Genomic DNA, 21,638 nt, shown 5'->3' on the forward strand with positions numbered 1-21,638 from the left:
GTCAAGTTCTGTCAAAAACATTTGTGTTGGTCTTTCAGGTGATAAGTCATGCTTTTATATTACTATATCCTCAGTAATTTGGTTTTTTGTTTGTTTGTTCATCTCTTGTCCATCAGTATTATAAATTTCCACCCACCTTAATGTGTTTTGTATCAGCTTCTTTCATTATATCTTTTCAAATTAGTTCCAAGATTCCTGGAGTTTTTTTAACTCTTACACTCAGGTGTTCTTAGATCTCTACCATAAATTTCCATGGCAACAACAAGAAGGCAAGGTTTTATAGTTGAGGGGACTTTGCTCCATTAGTACAACTTAGAATAAGAGTGAATTTTCATCTTTCTCAAGCAGCACTACAGTTTCAGTACTTCCTGCTGATTGACTAGTAAGTTGTAAATCTAGAAACAGTGTGAATGGGACAGACCATTTCTCTATCTGACCCAGCAAGAAGCTTCACTTTGTTGTAGACACATTACTGTCAGAAAGAGTGAAAGACAAAGTTTTTTCTTTCTTTGTTTTTATCAGAGAATTGTAGCAAATCTTCACCTATCGATTCCAATGTGTTTGGCTACAAGTAACAGAAAAACTTCACTGTAGACTCTTTTAACAGTAAACAGTGGGGTTTGTTTTTCTTACATAATAAAAAAATTCAGACATAGGAAATGTAGTGATGTCAGGGCCAGAGTCTGTAAATCTCAGCCTTTTCTTCTTGGTCACAAGATGGCTTTGAAGCTCTTGCCATCACATCTCCATTCAAAGGAAGAAAGTGAGCCAGCCTCCTCTATCTGCTTTTATCAAGAACGCAAAGCTTTCCTAGTGACCTTCCCTACCAACTCCTACTTCAGTCTCATAGGCCAGAATATAATCATATGACTGTTGCTTACTATACGGAATGCTGGGAAAACTGAAAACAGGGTCCATTATCTTATGCTCAGGGTTTCCTGACCCAAATAAAATCAAGATTCTGATAGCAAAGACACAGGACGGATATTGAGTAGAGAACTAAATGCATCTTTTACACCTCTCATTTCTAAAACTTTTGTAAGGCACTGGCTTCATAGTCCTTTAGACTGATAAAACCTTCTTAATTCACACCAACCATTCTTTTATTTATTCTTGGCTATAGCTTTGTCTGCTTTTAACTCCCACTCCACTTTTTTTCTACAGGTGTGCTTATCTATTGATCATCCTCAAAAGATCTTAATTATGGGTGAAGCTCTTGACCTGGGAACCTGTAAAGCAAAGAAAAAGAATGGACAACCGTGTACACAGATTGTCAATTTGGTTGGTTTCAGCCTTGTTAGGATGGTTTCTGCTAAAGAAGGGAACTAATGGGAATAAATTGTAGACACTTTAGTATAATGGCCACTTTGGAACTGGGTTTCCTACATAACAGAAAGCATCAAAGTAAGAAAATTAAACGTGTGGTTAAGAATTGCCTGTTTAAAACTCTGAGGGCAAGGGAAGGATTTAACTTCTTAAGAAAGTTGTCTTTTATTGCCAGCTGACTAGGAGGTATAAGAAACAATTTTAGTTTGCCCTCAGTTTTTAACTCCCACCAACCATTCTTTTATCCATTCTTTGTAGTGCCAGAGATCAAACACTATAATGAATTTCAGTCTACACTTTCACTCCATTGTACTTTTTCTTAGAGCTTTTTTTAAAAAACTTCATTGAAATATGATTCACATACCATACAATTCACTTTTTAAAAGTGTACAGTTCAGTAATTTTTAATATATTCAGAGTTGTGCAAATTTCACCACTATGTAATTCAGAATGTTTTCAATATTCCCCTCAGAAAACCATACCCATTAGGCACCACAGATCCCTGTCTTCCTTAGCCCCTGGTAAGATCTAATCTACCTTCTGTCTCTATGGGTTTGCATATTCTGGACATTTCATATAATGGAATTGTACAATATGTGGCATTTTGTGCCTGGTTTCTTTCACTTACCATAGTATTTTCAAGGTTCATCCATGGTGTAGCATTTATTAGCATTTCATTCCCTTTTATTGTTGAATAATAGTTGTATGGACGTACCATATCTTTTCATCAGTAAGTGGACATTTGGGTTGTTTCCACCTCTTGGTTATTAAGTATAATGCTGCTATAAACATTCATGTGTAAGCTGTTGTGTAGCTATATTTGATTCCATTGGGTATACAGCTGGAGTGGAATTTCTGGGTCATACGGTGACTATATGTTTAGATTTTTAAGGAACTGCCAGACTGGTTTCCAAAGTGGCTTTTAGATTTTTACCAGAAGTATGTGAGGATTCCAGTTTCTCCATATGTAGCCGACACTTGTCAATGTCTGTCTTTGATTATGGCCATTCTAGTAAGTGAGAAGTGGTATATCTTAGAGCTCTTTGAAAGGATTAAATGACAGGTTTTGGTTTCATCTCATTCCTGCCTAACAGATGAACTAGTGAGCAGGAAATAGAAAGGAAGGAGATAGTTGGAAAAAGAAGTCTCAGAGTGAAGTACCTTAGAGATCTCCACATAAGAGCTAGACCTTCATTGTCACCATATCTAAGGACTCACCCCAAAGAATAATAGTAGTTTCTCTTTGTTCCTGACACTGAGGAAGTAGCAGTTGTCCAAGAGTCAACCAGAGAAATAGAAAAATCTCACTAGAAGCTGATTTTGTTTTATTTTTCTTAAATTAACTTTATTGAGGTAAAAGGTAAAATTCACATAAAAAACTATTAACCATTTTTTAACGTACATGTTAGTGATATTTAGTATATTCACTCTATTGTGCAACCCACCAGCTCTCTAGTTTTAAAACCATGTCATTGCTTGATAAAAACACAGTTTACCCAGTAAGTGACCCCTTCTCATCTCCCCCACCTGCATCTCCTGGTGACTTCTAATCCACTTTCTGCCTCTGTGGGCTTACTGCTCTATATATGTCATATAAGAGGAATCATACAATATGCGACCTTTTGTGTCTGACTTCTCTCAGCATAATGTTTTCAAGGTTTTTCCTAGAAGCCGATTTTATTTCGATTGTAGAAAGAGGGCAAAGGGAGTGAACTATATCACTTTTTCTTTGACCTGACTAGTGCTTTAATTGGAATTTAAGGGAAGACTTCTTTTCCTTTAGTCACTGCATAGCAGCACTTTGGAAATGGCCTTGGAGGCCAATAGGAAGGGCTCTGCATGCAGAGTGGTGCCCTGTGACACTGGGAGGAAGGGACCGTGTGTCTTTATATTGTTTCCTGGCCCATTACCCTGATCCTAAGCAGCCTCTCTTTGGTTTTACAGAAGGACTGTGAGTACTGTCAGTATCACATCCAGGCTCAGTACAAGAAGCTCAGTGCCAAGCGAGCTGACTTGCAGTCCACCTTCTCTGGAGGACGAATTCCAAAGAAGTTTGCCCGCAGAGGCACCAGCCTGAGAGAGCGGCTGTGTCAGGACAGTTTTTACTACGGAGGGGTTTCTTCAGCATCGTATGCAGCCTCAATGTAAGACATTCTTGGGCTGCTTTTGGGTCAAAGATCTTGCTTGGCTTGTAAAGAATGAACCCAGTGGTTGTACATTTCTGTGGTGGTCTTAGAAGACTGTACAGATATTATCTTTCATAACTGACCACCTGGAACAAGGTAGATGAGGGCTTTTACTCCAGGTAGAGAGGAAAACCCACAGAACGGGAAGAAATTAAGTCACGTCAGGATAGTCTTTAACAGAGAACCCACACTTCTTGCTTGAGTTCTAACGTGAACAGTGGGCCTTTATCAGGGCTGATTGTTTGGTCGATCATTGTGTTGACATCCTTTAAATCGTTTCCCTCACAACTATTGGAGTGAAGTTGCAAACCTCTTGGAATCCACTTTAATTCAGTGAACAGACATGCAGTGTACCCGCACACAAATGTGGGCAGCAGGTCTTCTTGGCCTCTTCTGGGGGTCTCAGCCTCTCCATAGAGGCCCTAAAGTAGGTGATCAATGGCCTTGTACCCTACTCTGGAAAGCCACCTGTGGATGTGACAAGTGGCATGCTGGTACAAGGGAGCTATAGTTGGTCCAAGGACAGAACTTAGATTTTGTTCCCAGTCCAACAGAAATAGGCAAGAGGGCTCTCACCTTATGCCTGTTTTGTAATAGCAAACACATTTTTAAGATTTAAAATAATTTCTGTATTTTTTCAAATTGCGGAAAGCAATATATATGCATTATTAAAAATATATGTACGTGTTACTTCCTTGGTATATATGCTTCAAGGTGGTTTTTATTTTTCCATGTATATAAATTTTTAGTAATATAAAATGAGATCATACTGTACCTATACTTTTCAACATAAAATAATTATTTTCCTTATCAAATATTTACTTGTATTATTTTTAGTGTCTACATAGTATTGTTTTACATGGCTCTACGATAATTTATTTAAACACTTCCCCATAGATAAACCTAAATGGGGTTTCCATTTTTTAACAAAGCTTCTGAGAACATCCTGTTTTTGTATAGTCTTTAATTATTCAAAGATAAATTCCTAGCCTGCTTGATCAAAGGGTTGGCGTGTTTTTTATTTCTTTTGCCAAATTGTCCTTCCAGATGTCCTCAAATTTGTTGATTGCTATTTCACATCTGTGATACAACGTTTATACCAGTTATGACTGAGAGCCATGGTATCAAGCAAATCTAGTTATCCACTGCTTTGAAAAACTAACAATTTGTAATAAAGAATTCTTCTGTGCCTTCTTTACATCATCAGAAGAATTCAGTTATTTTCAAACTGTTAGTTAGAAAATCACTAAAGTTTAGTGATCTTCTTTGGGGGCGGGTGACTTTTTATTGCAGTGCAGCAGCTGTCGCTCCTAAAAAGAAGATTCAAACCACTCTGACTAATCTGGTTGTGAAGGGCACAGACTTGATCATTCAGGAAACTCAACAAAAACTTGGTAAGTTTGTTTTCAAGACTGCATTTCTTTCTCTGGCTTAAATGTCTATTCTTTGGGATTGAAAATGGTCACAGTTCATACTCTTAAGTTATAGGTGTCTACTTATCGCGATCTTTGTGAGTGATGTGACCAAAGCTGAAGGAATCAGAGGTGGTTGACAGTATCTTAAGAAAAAACAGCATATTATTAATCTTGGCCGTGTCTTAGCTTAGGATATTCTTTAAGATTTCTTCATGTATTTGGTACTAACTCATAACGTCCAGTCTTAGAATCAGTAGTATCATGTTCCTGGTCAAACTCATCCATTATCTTTCATTGAAACAGATCTAGATTGGAGGATGCTGCCTTTACCCTACACTTGGGGCTTTGTTTATAAGAGCAGTCAAGGCCGAGCGTAGGTCCTTACCCATAGTGCATATTCCAGAAATGACCCCACAGGTATTCATGTTCTAATCATTACTCAAAATAAGATGTATCTGTCATATCCTTGCAATCCTACTGGTCTGACGTTAGAGGTTAAGGAGTCTTTTTTCTATTTGTGTGCCATCTACTTCACTTATAAACAACTAAGTTATGAATGCAGAGTTTAATAAGTGATCAGTCACATGACATCCAGCAGTCTGAATTTTGGGTCCTCTTAAGCTGATGTTGCTGTGTTCCAGGAATACCCCAGAAGAGCTTGTCTTGCTCTGAGGAATTCAGGGAATTGATGGACATGCCTACGTTTGGAGCCAGGAACTTGAAACAACATTTGACCAAAATCAAGTCATCAGGTAGAGTCAGCTTGTACCTGCTTAACATCCATACCTGAGTTCCCATGGCCTCGCAGAACCCGCTCATTCTGTGGCTTGTGTTTTAGGGATCATGGGGAGCCCGAAACCTGTGTTCCAGTCTATCTCAGCATCAGCCCTCTTGAAGCAACAGAAACAGCATATGTTGGAGATGAAGAAAAAGAGATCAGAAGAAATAGAGAAACGGTAAGAGTAACATTTAACATGGCCTACTTGGGTAGCTCATCTGAGGAATTCTCCATAGAATTCACAAATGTGACTTTAGATTTTAGATGGCTGGCTACCTTTTTAACTTCAAAAGTATTAAAATAATTTTAATATAACCTAAATAAAGTTACATAGTTCTGACTTATGCTAGTGAATCCTGAGACCAAGTGGTACCGGTTACAGTAATTAATATCACTGCAGAAAAGAGAAAAGAATGACATCTGAAATGGGTTTTGTGAAAGGGGAAAGCTCATGGTGACCTGTTTGATTCCTGTTTCTTAGTATTACCACTATTAGGTTTTTAATTACAGGCCGAGCCAGTGAGTAGATTTTGCAGTTCAGATAAATGATAAAACTGAGGCACTGAAAACAGTCATTTTAGAGGCAAAATCAAGTGGAAATAGATGCAGAAGGTCAACGAATCAAAGATTCTTCAGCTCAGGTTATCTGAATAGTAATAAGAGCTGTCTACAGGTGCTTAACCAGTATTGCACTGTGCTATGTGCTGCATCAGTAGTGTCTTGTTCAGTCCTTGCAGTGATCTCTGGGGTGCTGATGGGCCGTCTATAGAGGTATTCATCAAGTGCCATAAATATACATACATGGTCATAAAAGTGTATATGGAGTTGTGGACCTTGTGGGAAATAAAGGAGCACCTATCAATTTAAAGGCATTATAATTTATAGTTTTTCAGAATTTTGCTGACCAAGTAAAACATATCTTTGAGCAGGATAGAGTAGGCAATTTGGAAACTCAGCCTGGAGCTGGAAAGAGTGGGTATGTGGTAGTGAAAAGAATATCGACCTGGGATTACCTGGTGCTAGTCTGAGCCTGTTGCTATGAACAATAGGGTTTTAGGCCCCAATTTCTTCATCTATAGATGAAAGGTTTGGGTTAGATGATTTCTGACATTTGTTATTTTTAAATAGCCCTTAAAACTGTATATAAAATAGTCACCTTGTGAATTATAGAACCTTTCTGTCAAGGGCGCCGAAGCGCATCACCGGCAGTTATCTCTTCCCAATAGAGTATAAAATACCGAGAGATTTGGTGCGTTCCCGAAGGTCCTAGGCTAACCAGAGGGCTGGGAATACAATCCACAGCTCACCTCCAGGGCCGTGTTCCACAGACAGCTCTCGCTGGAAAGCCACTGGAAAGCCAATTGATAAAAATAGTAATCAGTTCTAAATTGGTAAAACAGAGCTTTTTTAATGAAAAATCAGTCAACTGAAGAGTTACTGAAGCTAGCATTCTTCTTGTGTGCTAATCTGAATTTATTACCCAAGGAAGGGAAATTTTTTACTAACAACTACTTGTTCGCTGGTGACCTTCCTATATCTCTCAGTCTGTGTATTTTGTGCTTACATAGTTTGTGACTACCTATTTCTTTAAAGATTTCTGCAGAGCTCAAATGAGCTCACGAGCCCAGCTGTGCCATCGTCTTCTCAACAGCCCCCTTCTCAGTCTCCAGCAACGGGGGCTGAATTCCCCAGGCTAAGAGAAACCCCAGCCACACAAGCGCCCAAGCTGGGGCGAGGCATCTCAGAAGGAGCTGATGTTCTCTTTTTTGATGAGTCACCACCTCCAAAACCAAAACTAAGTGCTTTAGCAGAAGCCAAAAAGGTAACTGGTATCTGTTTTCTTTAGTGCTTGAATTTGCATTCCATAAAACATAGGTGGAGTTTCAACCTTTATGTTAGTATCGATGGGTACCTAATAGCTATTTATTGATCATGATAATTAGAGTCAAAGGGATTTTAAATGATAATGGTGTTAACATAATGCTATTAATTTAATCTAAGAAAACTAGCTGTTACCTCAACACCGTTTCTTGTCAGGCTGAAGGAGATAGCCTAGGAGAAGGTATTGTTTTACAACTGGAGACACTGGCATTAGGGAAAAAATTCTGGGAGCTGTTGAGGCAAGATTGTAAAATATGGGTTTAAAGACAACTTCTTTAAAAGAACTCTTACACAGAATCCCAGTCTTTAGACATAAAAGCTGAGTTGCTCTGATTGAAGTGAGAGTTGGGGGTGCTCAGAGTCCCACCTGCTCAGCACAGCATATTCCACCACTCCCCTTCCTGAGTCACCCTGAACAAAGTCAGACTGTCTTCACTTTGTTCTGGGAGCAGCTGTAACTACATGCAAGGCAAAGGCTAGCTACAAGTCAGTGCCATACCTACAGTAATAATAATCGCACATCTTCATTACTGTTACTCTATGCCTGTGATATATGCATACATGCTATTTTCTGTGTCCAGGTACATACTTTTTGTGCATTGTCTCATTTCATTCACTCTAAGATAGGTAAGGCTGTCATCCGCATTTTATAATTGTAGAAACTGAGGCCGAACAATTAAGTAACTAAAGTTACAAAGTAGTAAGTGGCAGATCTGAAATTGTATCTTAATTCTGTCTAATTATAAAACAAACTTCCAAAATGTTTATGTAGTTCTACTATGGGTCTAAAAGCCTACAGACAAGCTAATGTTAAACTACTGACATTTTAAAAGCTGAGGTTTTATTTACTAACTTATACCTGAAAATTATATAATTATATTAACCAATGTTACCCCAATAATCACGCAGTAGAATATATAGATGTTAAATTATAATGTACACCTGAAAATTACATAATTGTATTATCCAATGTTAGCCCACTGTTTACTAATTTACAGACCTGTCTCCCATGCTTTTAAATTTTAATAATTATACTAATCCTAAGTAAAATGAAGATATAGTTTGCCAATTTATATTTAAGAGCAGCCAGAATTCATTGGTTAAGATCTGGAAAGGGTTACAGAACTACAAATGCCTATCTCATCTTTTAGATTTTCATTGCCTTCTCTTTTTTTCTAGTTAGCCGCTATAACTAAATTAAGGGCGAAAGGCCAGATTCTTACAAAAACAGACCCAAACAGCATTAAAAAGAAGCCGAACAACCCACAGGATTTCCTGGAAGTGAAGGAACGCGTAGAAAAAAACACCACATTTTCTCCTCAAGGTACTGTACATTTCAGAGTTCACAATAGAAAAGAAAAACTTTGTAAAGGAAATGTTTAAACCACAACCAGTATCCTTGAGGTCAAACCGTTGTTTTCCTTTACCTCTCCTCTAGATAAAATACCTAAATAGAATTCCTACAACTGGAACTGATTGTTTTTTATAATCACACTAAATTGAAATTACGTACAATTTGAAAACTTGAGAAAAGGATTACTCATTGAATCTTTGTACCTATATATTAGTATAAACGTTTACTTTGAAAGAAGTAGGATTCCTTTATTTTGAATTGCCCCATTTTTATTTTTAGAACTCAGGAGTTGATGGTGTCATTTTGACATCAATTTGTCAATAGGATTTTTGTTGTTATCTATTATCATAATCAGTTGCTGTTTAAAATTGAAAAAGGGATTCTTATCCAGTAGTCAAATCTTACACACACACCACCCCCCCACACACACACACACACACCACCCCACCACCCCCCCCCCACCCCTGAAGAGCCTTCCTCTCCTGGTATCCACTGGGATAAATTAAATTTGAAGGGCCTGGTGGGCAGAGACAGAAAATGGAGGAAGCTGAGTCAGTGGGGCACGCTGGCCTCTGAAAGTCCTCTGGTACAGCTGATGCTTTTTCTTTTTGCTCTAGCTGAGGATGAGTTGGAGCCTGCCAGGAAAAAACGGAGAGAACAGCTTGCCTACCTTGAATCCGAGGAATTTCAGAAGATTCTAAAAGCAAAATCGAGGCACACAGGGATCATAAAAGAGGTACGAGCTCAAAAGATCAAAGATGGCAGAGATGGCCTTTGGCTGTCAGGGCAGTGTAATGGGACAAAGAGTCTGTTTCTTTTACCTCAAGTAAGACATAGCTATATGCTGGTTTGTTTGAGTTTGTTTTGAAGAACAGGAATATTTCCAGTAGATTTTAGTTTTCCCTTTGTCCTCGCATTGAAGAATATCATTTAACATTATTAAAATAGACTTTAGTATTATAAAAATGTTTTCATGTAGTTATGGCTATGAACTTAAATTTAAATGGCTCACCACTATCACCTATTTTCTTTCTGCCTTGCAATGTGAGAAAGGATTTTTCCATTCAAATATTTTTATATTGGCATTTCAGATGCCCAGTAATGATCAACCCAACACTTACAATCTCTCTTTTTAATAAGTATTTTGCATTGCTCCCTTATTATCTGGAAATAAAATTTGTCGATAATATAATCGCCTAAGTAGTTAAATTATATTGAAATGTCAATATAATATCCTAGTTGTAAAGAAGAAAAAATGAAAATATTTATGTCCCAAATATATATTTCGTTTTGTAAACACATGGGCACAACTACCGTAGGAGAAATAATGAAGTAAACAGTGTTGGGTTTATAAGTGTTGTAAATATTTGACACAGCTAGAAAGACTTGTATAGGTATGTTTCCTTGGTAATTTAAAAACCATGGGCCTATTTCTTTGAAAATGTGATTATTTTTAAAAAAAAAAAAAAAATATGAATAATCCTGGGAAACTTTTGAAGACGCCACGCACAGTTGTCCCTCCACATACACGGGAGTTGCCTAGCTGCACTCTTGCAGTATTCAGTGTATATTAGTACCACGCACAGACACCGTAGGGTTGCATATAAAGCAATTAGATTCGAGGGTTATAATCAGGTTTTTCATCCACATAACATCCCATAAAACATTCAGGGCAATCCTTTGTTGTATGGCAGACAGTTCCGTGCATTGCAAATGGTGTAGCATCCCTGGCCCCTGCCAGTAGCCGAGGTGGCAGTCATTGGGATAACAAAAAAAGTGCTCTTACGGATTTTCAAAATGGTCCCTTGAGGGCACTATTGTCCCCACTTAGTGCTAGTACTCTGAATAATCTGCTTTTCTTTTGATTAACAAATGACTAACTAGACAATTATATAATATATCTTTCCACTGGACTTGAAACTCAATCAGGAGAAGTACTCCAAAGACTGTAGAGCTGAGCCTCTAGCCTCGTGGCCACCAAAGACCCTGGGTCCTTGTGCCTTGTGTGGCTGCTCTCACACAGACCTGTGACTACATTCTGCTGTAAATACCTCTCTGCCCTCATACCTTCCCCCTGTTGTGCCTCTTGCCAGGTGCTTGGTCTGGAGATGAGCGTAGAAAAGACTGGGCCATTGCCACTGGGGGCTCTGAATACTTTCCATAGCTTGAGTCTGTATTGGGGTCGTAGGACGCATTCCTTTCCGGTGTGCACTCGACATGGTGACACTGTTAGTAATGATACTATTTTAGGTTTTTATTTAGCATTTTAAATAATCACCACAATTAACAAATGGTTTCATATCCCTCCCCACCTTTTTTTTTTTTTTTTTTTGCATGTTAAGAATGGTGTTTACTTATGATCATCTTGGTTTGCATTTTATTGAGCTATTATCAAGTGTCCTGATGACAATGAGCTTCTCTCTTCCGTTCTGTCTGTTATTGAACTGCTGCCTGAGTACATGTTGGATTTGGTACAAAGTCCATTGTATACCTTGTCATTCCAGGCCGAGGCTGAGATGCAGGAACTCTATTTTGAGCCACTGGTAAAAAAAGAACAAATGGAAGAAAAGATGAGGAACATCAAAGAAGTGAAATGTCGAGTAGTGACATGCAAGACGGTATGTGCTAGATCATTTATTTAGGCTGGAAACCAACCTGCCCCTGGTAGCCTAGGACCTGGCTTCCTGTTGATCTGGCAGTTGAGCCTGATGGGGGAGCATTTGTGATGAGGTTTTCCCTTCATTTGAGCACACCTCCCGGTTCTGCAGATGTGCCTCTAACATCCCTTTGCCCATTGGATCCAAGTTATTCTTACCTTTTTCTCAAGTTTCTACACTCCCTGAGTCCACGATTCCCAGCCCCTGGGACTTTGGTTGAATGACTTGATCTGGCATCACATGTGATGACCAACTGCTATTGTCCTTTTTTACTTAGGGCTTAATGTACTAAAGGCAGAATGTGAATTATTAATCTATGTTTTCAGAAGTTTTACCCTAAGTCTGTTAGAAAATAACAAATCCCCTATTCCTCAATATTAATAGAAAACAGAAAAAAATAAAAAGGAAGCTCTTGATGAGCACTGTTTCTTCCACTCATTTTATACCCGCCTCACCAATCGATCTCCAATACATGTGTTAAAGGAGGAAGAGGCTTAATTTACCAAGTACAATTTCTCTATTCCTTTAAAAGCCTTAGATTCTCCTTTACATTTAGGGGCCCTGAACTAGCCACCAAAGGTAGGGCTTCCTTGAGAAAGTTCAGACCTTTGAGAATGTTCAGACCTTTGAGAATAAGTAAAGGTTTTACCTCAGATGACAGCTTTTACTCTGACAGAGTGGCAAGCCTAAGGACATAGCTGGCGTATTAGTTTCCTGTTGCTGCTCTGACAAATGACCACGAGTTTGATAGCTTAAAACAACACAAAGATATCATCTTACCATTCTGTAGGTCAGAAGACTATGTAGGGCTCAGGAGGCTAAAATCTGGTGTCCGCAGGGCTGTTTCCTTCTGGAGGCTCTGGGGGAGAATCCATTTCCCTGCCTTTCCCAGCTTCTAGATTCTGCCCATATTCCTTGGTGTGTGGCCCCTTCCTCCCTCCTCAAAGCTAGCAATGGTGGCTTGAGCGCTCTCATGGCTTGAGCCCTCATGGCATCACCCTCTGTGCCCCACTTGCACTTTTAAGGACATTTTGTGGTTCCATTGGATAATACAGATAATCCCGGATAATCTCCTGGTCTTAAAACCAACATTTGGCCACCTTAATCCTTCTTTGCTATGTAACCTAACATACAGGTTCTAGGGAATAGGGTGTGTACCTCCTTAGGGAAGAGGGACATTTTTCCACTTGTCACAGCTGGCATACCACTCCACTGTGCCCTTTTTGAGGTTGCCAAAATTGGAAGTTATTTATTGAGGCTCAGTGGAATTAGCAGAAATTAACATTGCACTGTCCCAGCACCTGTTTTGACCTTCATCCACCATTTCTTATTCTCCTCAGTCCTTTTGAAAATCAACATTAAGTGAATTAATATCTCTCTGTTGGTTTTGCTGCTTAAAAAGTAGGAGTAGTAATAAGCTTATATCCTTTCCAGCGGTCTTGTCAGAGAAAATGAGTGAGCTGCTGATCCGCCTTCCTAGATGGGCCCCATGCCTCAGTATCCTATAACCAAGGAACTGCAGGGACCATAGGAGAGACCTGCAATAGGGCCATCGAGAGGTTTCCAGTCCTTTTCTTCCTCTGCCCTTGCTGTTGTCTTGATGTCACAGAAGGTTATTGTGTACTTTGTGCCTGACTAGAAACTGGGGCAAACATGAGGAAAAGTGGTATCAGTCAGAGGGACCCAAGAAAACACAGAGGTCACTGCCACTAGAAGATAAGAAGGTAGCTGCACCAACCAGCAAGCACCCGGGTGGTGACGGGAGAGCAGATGGCTTTTGTAGCAGCCCGCCAGTTTCTCCTTCAGAGCCCTTGAGCACATGTGCCTCCTGCTGGTTTTATGCAGTGCGCCTACACCCACTTCAAGCCTTCAGACACCTGCGTCCACGAGCAGCACGACTACCACTGGCACGATGGCGTCAAGAGGTTTTTCAAGTGTCCCTGTGGAAACAGATGCGTCTCCCTTGACAGACTTCCCAAAAAGCACTGCAGGTACGAGAACTGCCCGGGGCTCCTCGTCCCATCTGGGCGGCTTGAACCCACATCCCACGTAATGCTTTCCTATTGGAACACTACACAGTCCTATGTGACGGTCGGGCCTTACTTCTGACAGCTGCTGGAGGAAAGGGACCCTGCCCTCTTCACTGCTTATCCCCAATACTTACTATAGTGCCCGGCCCGTATTAGGTCCTCAGAAATGTTTATTGAATGAATAAGTGAAGTATGCGTAAGGTACGTTGAGGAATATGTGTGTTCGTTGGGAGTTAGGAGAGGGATTTTTTCCTCTACTCTTAAGGAGTATTTTTTTTTTTTTTTTTTTTTAACTTTTGTGGAAAACTTTGGATATAGAGATGAGTTGCTGTGTTGGGCATTATTCACAAAGAGCACAGCGTGAGCGACACCCTGTGGACTTCAGGGTGGGTGATCACATGCAGCTTGTCAAATGTCATCTCTTCATGTTTATGTACAGCCACATGTCACATAACGATGTTTCCGTCAACAACGGACTACATATATCATGGTGGCCCCATGAGATTATGATGGAGCCAAAACATTCCTATGGCCTAGTGACAACGTAGCCATCGTGACGTTTATCTGTCGTGACATCTAGCTGTCGTGGTGTGGTAGCTGTTGCAACGGCATAGCCGTCATGTAGAGCAAGGCGTTCCTCACGCGTTTGTGCTGACGTGTGTGAACAGACCTCCTGCACGGCCAGTCGCTCTGCCCTCTGAGCAGTGCCGCTTGACCAAGATCCCACCAACGTTAACATGAGTTCACTGTTTTTCTCTGCCCCTGACGGTTGCCTCTTTGACCCGAGAGTTAGTAATATTTAATTTTCAAATACATAGGCTTGATTTTAGTGATCTTTTTTGTCACTGATTTCTGCCTTTATTGTATTATAATGTTGATCCTATGGAATTTGAGGCAATTTCAGGATCACCTTTAGTCTTCCCAAGGATGTCTCACCAGGATATCCTCACTCCCTTTTTGTTTGCTTGTTTGGTTTTGGTTATTTGCTTGCTGGAACCCATTCTTCCTCTCACTGCCAGTTTCTTCAGGATTGATTTGGAGGAAAAGGGCACGAACCTCGTGCTAGTTCATCACCTTGTCTGGAGCTGATTTGTGAATTGTTTAGAGTCTAGAGTACAATTGTTTTAAGTACCTCCGTGTATATCGATACTTGACTTCTCTCCAGATTATTGTAACAACAGCTCATGTAAAACATTTGAGTATCAAAAGAAATTTCTGTTATTAAGGATAAGCAGTAAATACAGCTCAGAAATGGAGGAACAAGATGCCTTTTCGGCCTCCAGGTGACACTGTTATTTTTGTAAGAACATCTGCTTTCTCTGGTCTTTCTCTTGTCAATTCTTGAGCACTTCTAGAGCAGAAGTGGGCTAACTTTTTCCATAAAGGCCAGATAGTAAATATATTAGGCTTCACTGGCCACATGTTCTCTTTCATGACTCAGCTTTGCTGTTGTAGCTCAAAAGCAGCCACGCACAAATAAATGGGTTTGGCTGTGTTCAAATAAAACTTCATTTATAGAAATAGGTAGCAGGCTGGATTTGGCCCGTGGGTTGCATTTTTTGCTGACCCGGACTAGAACAGCGATCTTTTTCATAATATTGTCATTGATCTATTAGTGGGCTGCAAAAGTTCTCTCAGTAGACATGGAACCAGTCTCTAGACTGGCAAGGTGATGGAGAGGCTCAAGGCGAAGGCCACTGGCGTGCTGACTCCCAGGGCAAGAGAGTCTAACCTTGTTTTGTATTGGTCTCAGCCTGTCAATGACCAGTGTTGCAGACCTGCCCGGGTGATTCTTACTATGATTACAAGACGCCCTTCAGCAATAACAATTAGGAAACTCTGAAAAGAGTCAGATTTATTATTTACAAGACCTGAGAATTACACAGCATACCTGGGGCCACACAGTGAGCTCTCGGGTAGCGAGAGCACACTGGCCTAGGGTTCTGCTTTTATTGGGGTCGAGAGTAGAGTCTAAGGTTTTCAGAGCTCACTCTTTATTGGTGAATTTAAAACACAAGAAACATAGAGAGGGGATTTTAAAGCGCAGAAGGAGAAAACAAATAGCCCAAATGGTCAGTTGTCAAAATTAACAGAGATCTCTGAAAGGAACTTCAGTCATAGGAGGTGGGCCGCCTGGGTCTTCGTCTGGTCCTGTGGCTGGCAATACATTTATTACTGAGTTAGCCTCTTTGATATGGATGCTCAGCAGTCAAAGCTTAAGTCAGGCATTTGCATTACAAAAAGAAAAGAAAAGTCAGGGCTTCCACTACAAAACTAGATAGGAAAGAAGGACAGGCAGGTAGGACAGTCCTCTGGCCCCAGACCCTCTCATATCCCAAAGGAAAGACATCTCGCCCCCATTTCCCTGTATTTCTTTTCTGTTTCTCTTTCTTCCCCAGAGTAAACTTTGTGGAAGTAATCTTTCTGCATTGTAGCCACATCCCTTCTCAGGATTGGACTCACCCACCATGTTAAAAAAAGAACAAAGGTCTCTATGTCTTTTGAATAAGAGAGCAAGCATGTTTGGGTTATGAAAAAGGAGGATTGTCCTGACTAGAAGAAAGATCGATCCTTTTTGATCACAACCTTTTAGTTCCAGAAAAAAAGAAGGGGACTAGCTTCCGAAACCTGTCATCCTAGTGACTGTCTTGCATCCATGACCCACCATGTGCATAGCCCTGTCACGCTACCACTAGAAATTCCATCTCTGATGTATCTGGCTTATCACAGAGTCGAAGGTCATTTCACACATCACTGGAGTGTGGATCTTCAGTCGCGTTCAACCCTGGCCTGGAATATGAGTGTTACCTTGATCAGCTTCTGCTTGAGTGGGAGACACTCTTCTGATGTATGTGTGTGGAGGCCCATACCTCACCGCTGAGTAAATCTCATCCCTTCTGTTTCAGTAACTGTGGCCTCTTCAAATGGGAACGAGACGGAATGCTAAAGGTATGTCATTTGCGAGGTGACTAATTTTAGTGACCCGTGCAAATAATGTTGAGCCATTTCTTATTAAACTATTTTCACTCTCCTAGGAAAAGACAGGTCCAAAGATAGGAGGAGAAACCCTGTTACCAAGAGGAGAAGAGCATGCCAAATTTCTGAATAGCCTCACATAGCCCTGACTTCAAACAGATACCCACAACCTGCATTGCCTCTTGTGGTTCTGGGAAAGCAAGTACTGGTTCTGTGTTGCCATGTTCCTGATTGATACAGTCAAAACAAATACTTGTTAAGCCTACAAGCTTTGCCTACTTACTTCTTTTGACGTCAAATTTAACATTATAACATTAACCTTTAAGTGGACAATCAAGATGTCATTGTCTTCTGTGCTCTTAGTCCTGATGGCTACATTCACACAATTTTTTTGTCCAAAAACTGGAAAGTAAATCAAGAACTGTGTTTCTGTATCTCTCGGGTCGTAGGGTGTGCAATGTCGCATTTTTATCACAGAAAGGGTCTAGTGTTTCTGTGGACTCGAAAGCAGAAGAATTAATTTAGCTCACCCCAAGTAAGCTGCCTAACTTCTGGACTTCATTTTCTTTGTCTGGAAATAAGGAAGATTGGACTTAATCTTGAAATGTGTCTTTCGGCACTCAGATTCTACAAATATATAACTTTTTGTCATCTAGATCATTATTATCATGGTCCTCAGTATAGTCTTGATGTACTAATATTATGAGCCAGGTTCCTTCTTTCTGTTCTGTTTCTTTGAAATTGATTATGTCACTGAATTGGCATTTCAGTTCACGTTTGCGTGGCTCTGTGCCCTTTCAATATTGTGGAGCTCTGTAGTACAAACATCTAAAATCATACCATTTTTAAGTAGGCTTTGTTGAAATATGGCTTAAAGAAACTTTGAAACCTCTAACCAAAATGAGTGCCACATTTGAGAAGCTGTGAAGCGTGACTGAAACACCCCTAAAGACAGAATCCATGGAGTTCAAGATTTGCACATGTACTTCATTATAACACATCAAGAATTATAGGTCAAATACCCTAGGTGCGCCAGGCCCCGGGTACACCCTGCGAGCACATGGGCGGAGACGCCCTGCCTTCAGAGATCCAGTTCCTAAGGGGAGACGGCAACATCCATAGGTCAGGGATAGAAGTGTGTGTGGGGCGTATGGGGTTGGGGGGAGGAGGGTGGGCGTTAAAGAGGAGAAAGAAAAAAAAGAATTATAGGTCAAGACGCAGGCAAATTACCACCAAAAAAAATTTCATCTGGAGATTTTTCTGCCTGGGCAACGTGACTTTCCAAATACCATTTGACCCAAGTGAATGGTGATACCACCAAAAAATTGAGTAAATTGGTACGATTTTTATATTGCTATTTAAACTCTAACTAGAAATAGATTAGGTTTCCCCAAGATGATGTTACGATAGGAATATAACAGTTATGGGAGGTGGTCGTGAGAGATGGTTGATTTAGGTGTATAAGAGCCAGAAGTAAAATTCACGTGCCTTAGATTCCATCAGACTCCTCTCTGTGTGGATAGAAGGTACTGTGTCTGACCCTGTGTTCCCCCAAGGTCATTTCCTAATGACTATATTTTTAGGAGTATTTTACCTTCCAGGAGGTGTTGGAGCTTTTTAAATTTTTTTTAGCTAACAAAGAATAAATTGTTTAATTCTTAATAAGAACCAAAAGTATTCGAAACTGTGATATTTTTATTTAGAGTAGCTTATTTGTTCTGTGAACTTAGAGCTATGTAATTGAAGTAGGTCACAAGTGAGCAGCTGCCTGGAACTTGAACTACAGATTGTTTGAGTAATGCCCTTCCTGTGTGAGAACATATTCTTGTTTGAACCAAGGGTACCATCCAAGTCCATATTCACGTGTATATCAGTATTGAGTATAAGTAGTGTGGTATTTTTGTAAAGGTGAATGGTGACCTGTATCTGGATGCCTTCCTTTTTTAAAGTTTGGTTTTAAATTTAAAAATAATATAAAAATACAATTGAATTCCTACTGAGTTACTTTAGATCTTGGGGAATTTTCATTTGAGGTGTTTTTTTTGTATGTACATTTGTGTGTGTGTGTGTATGCACGTACACAATTTCTTAGAATATTAAGGAATAAGAGGGGATAGGTGGGCTGGAGGAGTGGGTGACTTGTTTGCATTGAAAACAGGATTCATCAGTGATATCAGCCTTTTAATCCTACCCTTTTTAACAATGTGTACTAAATGCTTTCGTATAAAACCAAAATGTGTGTTTTTCTTATCCTATCAGGCCATCGAACACAAAGTAAAAACTGGTTATGCCTTACCTGAGCATGTTCTGTTCTAATCTTCGTAATAGATTTTCTTTTTTTTTTTTTTTTTTTTGCTGCATTTTTCTGTTTAGAGGAAATAAGTGGCTTTTCAATGATTAGTATGGAATCTGCTCTAAAGAGAACTTAAAACATTAAAAGTTTCAGCTTTTAAAAACTTTCAAATTTGCAGCTTTTAAAAACATTACAAGTTGACTGATGTGAACAACAAAGTTGATAGGAAGAGAGTGCATAAGTTGGACTTCCATGTAGAAAGAGATGATAGAAGGAAAGCTTGATGCAGATTAAAAGTGTCTGATAACATCAGTTTTTGAAAACCAGGAGAGTAAATTTTTTCACCTAAGTCTATCACTGATAGCAGCCCATCAGAGCTTCCACGGTATAGGTAACAGATATCTCTGATCCCGTGGGTGAAGGTTTGGAAACATGACAGCTCTCAAGAACAATGGATGGCTCAAAAAATGAAATTCTATATTTGCCAGTATTGAGAAAAGAAATGGCGATACATTGAAAGAAAATAATAGAGAAGCACAAAAGATGGAAGAAATTCGTTGGCTTACGTTGACAGTGGTTTGTGGAAAAGCTGTGGAATTTGTGAAAATTGAAAAGAACCTGCCTTGCCCTGCATGGGCCAGACCATACCTGCAATGTTGACTTACATTTTGGAGAAAAGCTAGACAACGGGAACAGATTTCTCATGTTCTGCACGTGCACATGTCCGTCCGTGACCACAAAAGCGCCACATATCTTGGTTTTGTACTTACAAATAAATTTTAGCAATTAGGTGAATCCACAAGTAATTAGGAGCAGCTGTATAGTATTTCCCAAAGCAGAACCAGGTGGAGAGTGTCCCCGTTTTGCAGATTAGAAAACTGATAAAGTGATTTGAAAATTACGAGTAGAAACTAAAATTGGAATCAAGTCTGTAGTGTTGCTCGAGCAGACTTCTCTAGTAGTACTTTTTAAAAGCAACTTTATTGAGGTCTCAATTTCACACTGTAAGAGGCACATATTATAAGCGTGCAGTTCAGTAAATTTTGACAAATGCATACACCATGTAACCACTGCCACAAGCAAGATAACAGGATGTTTTCATCACCCTAAAAGGTCACTTTATGCCACTTCCCAGTCTACACCCTTTGCTCTCGGCTATCACTGACATCGGTCACTATAATTTAGATCTGTCTTTTCTAGTGTTTCAGAAGAATTTTAGAATCAGCTTGTCAATTTCTATCCCCAAAACCCTGCTGGAATCTTGTGTTTAATCTATGGCTCAGTTTTGGGGGAATTGATATTAATATTAAGACTTTCTAACTGTGAATATAAGACACCTCTCCACTTAGGTCTTTTTAATTTTTCTCAATGCTACTTAGTAATTTTAGTGTACAGACTATACATAGTTTGTCATGTTTATTTCTAAATATTTCATAGTTTTGATGATATAAATGGTATTTCCTCCATTTTAATTTCCAGTTATTACTTGCTAGTATATAGAAATACATTTTCGTTGATTGACCTTGTATCCTAGGTTCATGCTAAAACTTAACATATTAGTTTAGCACCTTTTTTTATAGATATCTTAGATGTTGTCTATGTGATTTTTTTGTTGTTCTTGTTCTCAATCTGGAGGAAAGCATTTTCTTTCATTAGTATCAAGGAAGTATTTTGAGTAAGGTTGGACAAGAAGATCTATAAATGGTAGTGTGGGTTTTGTCCATGTTCTCACACATTCTCTGGAGTGATGTATTTGAGTTCCATTTGCTCCACATCCTCACTAAGTGGGCCTGACCTTGAGAGGGGGCAGCCAATTCAAGACCAGGGTTGAGTGCATCGTCAGGTTGTGATGCTAAATTTATTTTTATGTAATTATTAATCATACTGAAACAATAGTGGCATCCAGCTGTGTGTCATTCAGGTACTTAGAGGTACAAGTTGTCTTCCATGACTTACTAAAGGAATGTACTGTTTTTTCAACAGTGATTTCAGGATGCCAATCTAATCATATATTTGAGGTGTTTATTATCTAAATCTACTTACAAAATATAAAATATCTTGCCCCTAAGTACCACAATTCTGCTCAGGGTATATGGTAAATAACCAACATGAGCTAATAAAATCACAAGCTAGGTCTCCCTGACCTCACTGCCTCATATTAATGAGGTTGCCATTTTTATTTGGGAAAGTTTTTAATTTGGGGGTCTACACATTAAATGATCCAGACTCACTAGTGTGTTACTTGAGACTCATTATTACAGTATCTAAATTAATGAGAAATTATCTAGAGAAATATTTTTTAACTTCGTTTTACATATTAAATCAGTGTTCTTTTCAGACATGTCTCTATAAACATTGCCATTCCTGTAGGAGGCTTTTTCTTTAAGAAAGCTTTATGAAAACCGCTTAACTATAATGATACAGATTTTTTTTTTTAAATGATAGAAAATTTGTTTAATAGGTAAAGTAGGCATCATTGGTCAAAAATAAATTTTAAAGTTTAAAAAATAAAAATGGAGGAGAAAAGCATAACTAGATACTTAGATGTACACAGATCACCTTAAGGATTGGATACTCAAGAGTTGGGAATAATTCTCAGGCTCACAGAAATTATCACCTCCTCCCCAAAATTCTAAATAAGCAAAGATACATTATAATTAGTTGCAATATCTCCCCTGGAGTGTGTGCTCGTGCTCACTCGTTCTCTCTCTCTCTCTCTCTCTCTCTCTCTCTCTCTCTCTC

General features: G+C 39.3%; 1 protein-coding gene across 4 annotated transcripts in view; it reads left to right on the forward strand.

The window, feature by feature from the left end:
• The window catches only part of MCM10 (minichromosome maintenance 10 replication initiation factor), a 29,535-nt gene extending 12,277 nt beyond the window's left edge, over positions 1–17,258 (forward strand). For 3 of the 4 annotated variants that reach the window (XM_039877400.1, XM_039877402.1, XM_039877401.1), the window contains exons 9-20: positions 1,165–1,281; positions 3,271–3,470; positions 4,806–4,906; positions 5,569–5,679; positions 5,766–5,883; positions 7,299–7,527; positions 8,766–8,910; positions 9,558–9,676; positions 11,445–11,558; positions 13,443–13,588; positions 16,534–16,576; positions 16,663–17,258. In XM_039877400.1, coding sequence (XP_039733334.1) covers positions 1,165–1,281; positions 3,271–3,470; positions 4,806–4,906; positions 5,569–5,679; positions 5,766–5,883; positions 7,299–7,527; positions 8,766–8,910; positions 9,558–9,676; positions 11,445–11,558; positions 13,443–13,588; positions 16,534–16,576; positions 16,663–16,746 — 1,527 coding nt within the window. In that variant the 3' untranslated portion in view covers positions 16,747–17,258. The remainder of the gene's footprint in view (positions 1–1,164; positions 1,282–3,270; positions 3,471–4,805; positions 4,907–5,568; positions 5,680–5,765; positions 5,884–7,298; positions 7,528–8,765; positions 8,911–9,557; positions 9,677–11,444; positions 11,559–13,442; positions 13,589–16,533; positions 16,577–16,662) is intronic. The other variant, XM_039877403.1, reaches the window with a different exon arrangement.
• The last annotated feature ends 4,380 nt before the right edge of the window (positions 17,259–21,638 follow it).

Source organism: Pteropus medius, unplaced genomic scaffold (assembly GCF_902729225.1).
Source record: "Pteropus medius unplaced genomic scaffold, Ma_sr-lr_union100, whole genome shotgun sequence".
NCBI classification, from domain to species: domain Eukaryota; kingdom Metazoa; phylum Chordata; class Mammalia; order Chiroptera; family Pteropodidae; genus Pteropus; species Pteropus medius.